Genomic DNA, 9,853 nt, shown 5'->3' with positions numbered 1-9,853 from the left:
CAGTGGAGGAAAAAACGTCTGTAAGGAGTAGCGCCCTCCGTAACCAGCATTTCCTATTATTCCATAATAACCAGGTGCCCAACACCGAGTTACATTTGCTATTCAGTGTGAATTCTAAGTTTTCTGTGACAACGGCCGACTACTTTAGACCTTATGTCCGCATTGTCTCAGGCGTTTATGGATATTTGAATATCAATAAAGAAGCTGATATTGCTGATGCGTTACTTGATGCATCCCGATTAAAATTTGAGACGAATACTTACACTCCTTGTAAACATCTTGCTTTGCCGGACTCTTAACTGTATGCTACCTGTTTAGATACCTTGTGTAGCAAGATCGGAGTTAAGTAAGATGTCATCTGTGTTTTCAAGGCACTCGTCTCACATCTTCACTAATGTGTAGTGGTCTTCCACTCAGTTCAATATAGCACTGTTGGCAAAATATAGCTTTATGAATCGCATCTCTAAGCGAAGTTCTCAATGCTACCTGATTTCTCTCATCATAAGTTGGGTAGTTTGAGAAAGAACTAGTTCAATTGAACGGGTCCCTAGATAAAAGCGCCGACCTAAAACGCATCCATCGTTCTATTCCACTCACTATGTCAGTTTATCTTACCAAGCACATTGTATCCGTTATATTCTGTTCCCTTCGCAATTGCGCAGTTTCTAATCTTTTTAGTCATATCGCTCATTTTTACACAAAAGTTATTCGGGATTCTTTTCGCATGTGTTTTTTGTGTGATGTATAAAACAACTTCAAAGCTAATACTTGTCATCCATGATGAACTGTATTAAACAACAAATGAAACTGAGCGACAAGGAACTAGTGAACTAACAGACCGAACTAGTTCACTGCTCGGAAAAGAGCTGAAGACTACAATGCCCAACACTACCTTATGATTCGAGTCTCTGAAGTCGAAACTGAAAAGGTTACCGCGAATGAACTAGTGAACTTACTGACCGAACTAGTTCACTGCTCGGAAAAGAGGTGAAATGAGCGATCATTTCACAGAACTACAATGTCCAACACCTCATCACTCGACTCATCACTGAATGATTTTCGATCCCTTCTGAAGTCGAAATAGGTGGGTTTGGCAAATTCGGAGGATACTGGATGAAAGCAACAAACCAGCTTTAAATGAACCGATCACTGACTGTCAATGAACTAGTGAACTAACCTACGGAACTCTTTCACCGATCGGAAGAGCTGAAGCGAACATTCATTTCACTGAAATACAATGTTCAACACTTACTCATCATTTGAGTCTCTAATTGGTATCTTGGAGTAAGAATCTTTAGGATCCAATAGCATAGAATTTCGTACGGTTTTTTGATATCTCCAGAGGATTTTGCGAAAACTGGAAGAAAGAGAGATAAAGAAACGAACTATATCTTATATCATCACCTTAGCTTAGGTTAGGTTAGTTATAGTGGCAGCCTTATATTCCGGGCTCACTTAGACTATGCAGTCCGTTGTGATACCACAGTGGTGAACTTCTCTCTCATTACTGAGTGCTACCCGGTTCTATGTTTAGCTCAATGACCTCCTTTTTATAGTCGAGACCGAACGGCATTCAACGTTGCGGTGAAATCACTTAGAGAAGCTTTCAAACACTCAGAAATGTCACCAGCATTACTGATACGGGATAGATTAGGTATAGAGCAGTGATGCCAACTCCCGAAGGGCAAAAAGCACCAAAAATATATTATAAATTCTAACATACCACCTCTAACATACCAGTTAAAATTTAATGCTCTTGTTACCGCCACTGGTCACCCTGTGTTGTGAATTTAATTTTTAATTGACGAATCGATTCCGATTATCGAATCATTATTATCATTACCAACTTTAACCATACTTCATTGTCACATTTCTTAAACCCATTCTTTCTTTCTACAATAGTTGGTTGAATTAACCAGAAGCAAAGATTCTTCTAGAAAAAACTTTAAAAATAAGTTGGTGATTTTGATACCAATAAGTATGTACATAACCTTGAACTTTAAAAATATTTAATAAATGTATTAATTTTAAGGAATTAAAACATATGGTTGCGCTTAGAATAAGCAATAAAGAAATAAATGGATTTCGCTAAACTTTAACCTGTGTTGGAAATTTATTCAAAATCGCCACGAACCTTCTATTGGGAACAAAATTTTTTAATTCTTATTGCGGACTCCCTCGTCTTAACTGGTATTGACCTGGAAAGAGAAGATAAGCTGCCGAATTCCACGAAGCTGATTGTGACATATCCTAAGCCACACGTAAGTACTAAAATGGACTCTTCTATAGGTCAGGGCGAACCACATAACCTCAACGTCGCCAACCAGAAAGCATCCACAATATTGTGCCAACTTTGCAACGAGTCTATTAATGGAACTGTTGTATGTTGCCGTGATTGCCAAAAGCCGTACCACGAAAATTGTAGCAAAGCTTCGGAACCTTTCAACTCATGGACTTGTCCACCCTGCACACTCCGCTCCAGTAAAAGCATAAGATCTTGTGGAAGCTCACGCTCCTCTAGTATTTCACACATTTCGTGTAATAGTAAAACAGCTCTTGAACTCAAAAGATTGGAGGAGGAACGAGAACTTGCAGCAAAAAGGGATCAAGAATACCTAGCCAAGAAGTATAAAATTTTGGAAGAGCTCGAGGAATCTCCAGAAATAGATCGTACCATAGTTGGCGTAAATGAAATGGGTGTGAATTTGGGAAAATCTGCTGTAGATATGTTACTTACCCCAAATGTAGAGGCTGACATGCCAAACTTAACCTCAATGGCCGCAAAAGCCCCGGAATGCATGCCCACAACCTACCCGTTTATGTCAGCTGTTGCCCACAACATGGTACCATCGCAAGCCAATAATACGAATAACAACAATAATTCGTTCGATTTTATTGATCCAATGTTTGCACTTCATTCGACAAAACGTCAGAATGTACATCCTACAACTCAATGCTCTTTTCGTGACAGCAGTAACGTACAACAAACATCATTTGGTCTCCATAATAACAAACATCATTTGGTACAACCGGCAAACCCTAGCTGTATTAAAGACAGCGGTAATTTTCAACAAACACCACCAGGTTCTCATAACTTGCCTGATACATCCCAGCCACACTTGGAACAGCCATCAACAACCCAACGCAGACTAACATCTGACCAACTACACGCTCGTCAAACCGTACCAAAGGAACTACCCACCTTTTCAGGCTCACCCAAAGAATGGCCCTTGTTCAATTCCACGTACGAATGGTCCACCGCCGTCTGTGGTCTAACTGATGCAGAAAACCTCATACGTCTGCAACGGGCATTACGTGGAGAGGCATTAGAAGCCGTCAAACGTATACTAGTCCATCCTTCGTGTGTCTCCCATGCAATTTCAATTTTGAAAGTTTTGTACGGCCAGCCCGATAAAATATTATTTGCACTAAAAAGTAAAATAAAATCACTTCCATCCGTCAATCCGAATAAAATGGAATCAATTACAAATTTTGCTATTCACGTTAAAGGTCTTCAATCCACAATTGAAGCCTGTGGCCTTGATGATGAGCTTAACGATTCATCTCTACTCCAAGAGCTTATATCCAAATTACCACCATACTATCAAATCAACTGGGGAGCACAAAAATTAATTTTACAGCAAAGTGGGAAAAAAGTAAACTTACTTGATTTTTCTGCATGGATTTTTGACATTGGCCTTTCAGCTAGTACCGTTAATGTTGAAAATAATATTCATTCTTCATCTACCCACAATCGTAAACAAAAAAACGAGTATGTAAACACTCACGGAGATGAGAAGAAAAAGAAATGTCATGTATGTAAGGGAGATTGTAATAACATTGCTAATTGTCAAAAATTCCTTGAGTACGATCGTAAAGAAAGGTGGAATGCAATAAAGCAATTTGATTTGTGCAAGCACTGCTTAAGAAAACACTCAGGTGTTTGCTACAACAAAAACAAGAACTGTAACGTCGATGGGTGCCAATATAAACATCACCACTTATTGCATGGCTCAAGAAACTCACCACACATGCATCCAGAGAGAAGTAATGAGAAGAGAGTGGATACAAAAGAGATTAATATAAACAAAGAAGAGGAAAATCTGAACACTCATGACGTCACGAAACAACCACTCCTCTTTAAAGTATTACCAGTATGTATTCATGGCAACAACAACAAAGTCGTACATACTTTTGCATTTTTAGATGACGGGTCGTCAACTAGCTTAATAGAAGAGAATATTTTAAATCAATTAGATTTAAAAGGTGAAACTGAACAGCTCTGTCTTAAATGGACGGCTAATGTGAAACGGACTGAGAGTAAGTCACAACGACTGCAAATACGAGTATCAGGACAAAATAAAAAACCATTTTCACTTGATGTACGGTCTGTGAAACAACTTTTATTGCCTGAACAATCGATGGACTATGAATCTCTTTGCCAGAAATACTCTTATTTAAAAGGGTTACCCATCGAAAGCTATTGTGCTGCTACTCCAAAAATTCTTATTGGATTGAACAATGCGAATTTGACAATTTGTAATAAAGTTAGAGAAGGAGGGGTAGGGAAACCAATTGCCATAAAGACAGCGCTTGGTTGGACTGTGTTTGGCCCCTGCGGCGATTCACCCTACTCACCCTTCTCTATGCATATTTGCGAATGTTCAGAGAACGACTCCAAAATACACCAGATGGTGAAATTATTTTATAACGTTGAAAATTTGGGCATAAATTTTGTGAAACAACATACAAATAAAGAAGATGAAAAATCAATGAATATACTAAAAACATTTACCCATCAGCGTGCGGACGGACATTACCAAACATCACTGTTGTGGCGTTATGACGAAGTGTTATTTCCAGATAATTATGAGATGGCAAAAAAGAGACTTGTCTGTCTCGAAAATAAATTATTGAAAAATAAAGACTTGTTGAATACATTCGTGGAAACTTTGAGAAATTATCTAGCAAAGGGTTTTATTAGCAAGATTGACCCAACTGAAAAGTTTCAAAGGGTTTGGTACTTGCCAATATTTCCCGTATTTAATAAAAACAAACCAGGCAAGTGCAGAATTGTATGGGACGCAGCGGCGAAGTTTAACGGGGTCTCTTTAAATTCAATGTTGCTTAAAGGCCCAGATTTTTTATGCTCACTTCAAGCCATTTTGTATAAATTTAGAGAAAGATCAGTAGCGATCTGCGGTGACATCGAGCAAATGTTTCACCAGGTGTTTATTCGGGAAGAAGATAGGCACGTTCAGCGTTTTCTATGGCGAAACTGCCAAACGGATGTGGAGCCAGACGTGTACATTATGAATGTGATGACCTTCGGAGCATCTTGTTCTCCTTGTATCTCCCAATATATAAAAAATGTAAATGCCGCAAAATTCGAAGAAAAGCTACCACAAGCAGCGTCGGCAGTTAAGGAAAATCATTACGTAGACGACTTCCTTTACTCTACAGATACACCAGAACAAGCAATTCAAATAGCAAAAGAAACCCATTTTATACAAAGGCAAGCTGGCTTCAATTTAAGAAACTGGTGCTCCAACGTACCAGCTGTTATTGAACGACTAGAAGGCCAACTAGCAAAATCACAAAAACAGCTTAACATCGGATCGGACAAGGAAACTGAAAAAATTTTGGGTGTTTTTTGGAATCCTCCAACGGATAAAATTGTCTTTAAAATATCCCCTCATATTTTAGAGAATGATGTAGTCTGCGGTAGAAAATATGCAACCAAAAGGCAAATATTGAAAATTTTAATGGCAATTTATGACCCGCTGGGCTTAGTCGGCAACTTCCTCATGTACCTCAAAATAATTCTTCAAGAAATTTGGAAATCCGGGGTTGAGTGGGATGAACCCATCAAGAAAGAACAAAATGAAAAATGGATAAAATGGTTACAACATCTACCGGAATTAGAGAACGTGAGCATTCAGCGATGTTATCTCAAGTGTATATCTGATTACAACAACACAGAAGTCGAACTACACACGTTTGTAGATGCAAGCGAGAACGGCTACGCCGCAGTAGCTTATCTTCGAATAGTTAATGGTGAGAGTGTGGTTTGCTCATTAGTCGGTTCTAAAACGAGAGTTGCTCCATTGCGTGTTATCTCAATACCTCGTTTAGAACTCATGGCTGCTCTCATTGGTACCCGATTTGCAAACACCATAATAAGCAATCATTCTATCAAAATAAATAGGAAATATTTTTGGTCCGATTCAAGGACGGTCCTAAGTTGGCTCACTTATAATAACAAAAAATACCACCAGTTTGTTGCCCTCCGAGTAAGTGAGATTCTCGAAACTACTGAATTGGGTGAGTGGAATTGGATAACAGGCAAAGAAAACGTAGCTGACGAGGCAACTAAATGGGCAAGAAAGCCTGATATTTCTGCTGAGAGTCGTTGGTTTAAGGGACCGAATTTTCTTCTAAAACCGAAAAGTGAGTGGCCTTTAGAAAAAATAGAATTGGTTCCACCAAACATCGAATCAAGAGAGACGGTTCTACTACACGTGGACACAACACCAATTATAGAAATCGATCGATTTTCGAAATGGAAAAGACTTTTGAGAACCACTGCATACGTATTGCGATTTTGTAATATTATCAAAAAGAAACAAAAACACAAAGAACTAACATCTGAAGAAATTTTAAAGGCAGAAAGTGTATTGTTTCGCTTGGCACAACTAGAATTTTATTCGGATGAAATTCACGCTCTCAAAATGAACAAACGAGTAAGTAAGGCTAGTTCTATATACAAAGTTTCACCTTTTTTGGATGAATGCGATATTCTTCGGGTTGACGGGCGCTTAAATGAAGCATGGATTTCGGAAGATACAAGAAATCCAACTATTTTGCCCAGAGCTAGCCGCATAACAATGCTGTTAATTAATGATTTCCATTCACATTTTCACCATATGAACCACGAAACAGTGGTTAATGAGATTCGACAAAAATTCTACATACCTAAATTAAGAGCGGTTCTCAAAAGAGTTGTAAAAAATTGTCAGATATGCAAAATAAGGAAAGCTGCTCCAACCATTCCTCAAATGGCAAGGTTGCCGACAGCCCGACTTGCGGCATTTTGTGCTCCCTTTTCGTACACGGGGTTAGATTACTTCGGCCCAATTATGGTTACAGTCGGCAGGCATACGGAGAAAAGATATGGTGCTCTATTCACCTGCTTGACGATGAGAGCCATCCACATTGAAATAGTCACCACACTTAATACATCATCATGCATTATGGCAATTAGAAATTTCATGTGTCGCCGTGGGATTCCAAATGAGTTCTACAGTGACAACGGCACAAATTTTGTTAGTGCAGAAAGGGAACTACGCGAAGCGGCAAAGGAGGTTGACAAAAATGAGTTGGTTCGTAAATTCACCACCACAACAACAAAATGGAATTTTAATCCCCCATCGTCACCACATATGGGTGGCGCATGGGAAAGGCTTGTGCGATCCATAAAAACTGTTTACTATAATATTACGCCAACTAGAATACCAAATGAAGAGTTACTGCGAGGTATGATGGCGGAGGTGGAAAATATTATAAACTCACGGCCTCTTGTGTATGTACCCATCGATAATGAGAATGGTGAGGCAATCACACCAAACCATTTTTTAGTTGGTTCTTCTAACGGTATTTAGCAATGTATGATGATAGTGGAGTTGCACTGAGGAACAATTGGTTGTATTCTCAACAGTATGCCGAAAGATTTTGGCGGCGATGGGTCAAAGAATATTTACCATCATTAACATTTCGGTCAAAGTGGCATGAGAAAGCAAAACCAATAAGTGTTGGCGATCTGGTTATTGTGGTCGACCCGTCGAGTCCAAGGAACGTGTGGCTTAGAGGAAAAGTTGTTGAAACTTCCATAGCAAAAGATGGGCAAGTTCGTAGCGCAAAAATTCTTACATCCAACGGTGTATTAGTGAGACCCGCTGCCAGATTAGCGGTTTTGGATGTGGCTAAAAATTGAGAGTATTCCTACGAAAGCTTCTAGTAATACTGCAGGGGGGTGTTACCGCCACTGGTCACCCTGTGTTGTGAATTTAATTTTTAATTGACGAATCGATTCCGATTATCGAATCATTATTATCATTACCAACTTTAACCATACTTCATTGTCACATTTCTTAAACCCATTCTTTCTTTCTACAATAGTTGGTTGAATTAACCAGAAGCAAAGATTCTTCTAGAAAAAACTTTAAAAATAAGTTGGTGATTTTGATACCAATAAGTATGTACATAACCTTGAACTTTAAAAATATTTAATAAATGTATTAATTTTAAGGAATTAAAACATATGGTTGCGCTTAGAATAAGCAATAAAGAAATAAATGGATTTCGCTAAACTTTAACCTGTGTTGGAAATTTATTCAAAATCGCCACGAACCTTCTATTGGGAACAGCTCTACTTAAAAAAAAACTTCCAAAGCTGTATTATAAAACTTTTGTGTATTGATTTGAAGCATTTTTAATTTTTTATACCCTCCACCATAGGATGGGGGTATATTAACTTTGTCATTCCGTTTGTAACACATCGAAATATTGCTCTAAGACCCCATAAAGTATATATATTCTGGGTCGTGGTGAAATTCTGAGTCGATCTGAGCATGTCCGTCCGTCCGACCGTCTATTGAAATCACGCTAACTTCCGAACGAAACAAGCTATCGACTTGAAACTTGGCACAAATAGTTGTTATTGATGTAGGTCGGATGGTATTGCAAATGGGCCATATCGGTCCACTTTTTCGTATAGCCCCCATATAAACGGACCCCCCAATTTGGCTTGCAGAGCCTATAAGAGAAGCATATTTCATCCGATCCGGCTGAAATTTGGTACATGGTGTTGGTATATGGTCTCTAACAACCATGTGAAAATTGGTCCATAATTATATATAGCCCCCATATAAACCGATCCCCCGATTTGGCTTGTTGAGCCTCAAAGAGAAGCAAATTTCATCCAATCCGGCTGAAATTTGGCACATGGTGTTGGTATATGGTCTCTAACAACCATGCAAAAATTGGTCCATATCGGTCCATAATTATATATAGCCCCCATATAAACCGATCCCCAGATTTAAACTTCGGAGCCTCTTAGAGGAGCAAAATTCATCCGATCCGGTTGAAATTTGGTACGTGGTGTTAGTATATGGTCTCTAACATCCATGTAAAAATTGGTTCATATTGGTCCATAATTATATATAGCCCCCATATAAACCGATCCCCCGATTTGGCTTGTTGAGCCTCAAAGAGAAGCAAATTTCATCCGATCCGGCTTAAATTTGGCATATGGTGTTGGTATATGGTCCTTAACATCCTTGAAAAAATTGGTTCACATCGGTCCATAATTACATATATAGCCCCCATATAAACTGATCCCCAGATTTGGCTTGCGAAACCTCAAAGAGAAGCAAATCTCATCTGATACGGCTGAAATTTGGTACATGGTATAAGTATATGGTCTCTAACAACCATTCAAAAATTTGTCCATATCAGTCCATAATTATATAAAGCCCCCATATAAACCGATCCCCAGATTTGAACTCCGTAGCCTCTTGCACAGAAAAAAATATCACCAAAATATTTCCAATTAAAAATTTAATTGAAGTTGAAAATTTTTTCAATTAATAAATTAATTGATACAATTAACTTTTTAATCATGATAGAAACATTAAGTTAATTAAGTCAATGATTGAAATTTTTAAAATGTTTAATTAAAAAATTAATTGATACAATTAACTTTTTAATCAAATTCGGAAGACCAATTCAGTTAAAAAAAGTGCTGATTTTTTTTACTTTTTTAATTAAAAATGTATTTCAAACAATCATTTGT

The 9,853-nt window shown here is 38.2% G+C and overlaps 1 protein-coding gene across 1 annotated transcript; it reads left to right on the top strand.

The window, feature by feature from the left end:
• Positions 1 to 2,273: 2,273 nt before the first annotated feature.
• On the top strand, positions 2,274 to 7,993 carry LOC142234861 (uncharacterized). Its single transcript, XM_075306067.1, has 4 exons — positions 2,274 to 3,342; positions 3,511 to 6,450; positions 7,150 to 7,608; positions 7,662 to 7,993. The coding sequence occupies exons 1-4, from the start codon at positions 2,274 to 2,276 to the stop codon at positions 7,991 to 7,993; spliced, it is 4,800 nt and encodes a 1,599-aa protein (XP_075162182.1).
• Positions 7,994 to 9,853: the final 1,860 nt, after the last annotated feature.

Source organism: Haematobia irritans, chromosome 1 (genome assembly GCF_050003625.1).
Source record: "Haematobia irritans isolate KBUSLIRL chromosome 1, ASM5000362v1, whole genome shotgun sequence".
Classification (NCBI taxonomy): domain Eukaryota; kingdom Metazoa; phylum Arthropoda; class Insecta; order Diptera; family Muscidae; genus Haematobia; species Haematobia irritans.
Note: the sequence above shows the minus strand (reverse complement) of the source record. Positions and strands in the feature narration are given on the sequence as shown.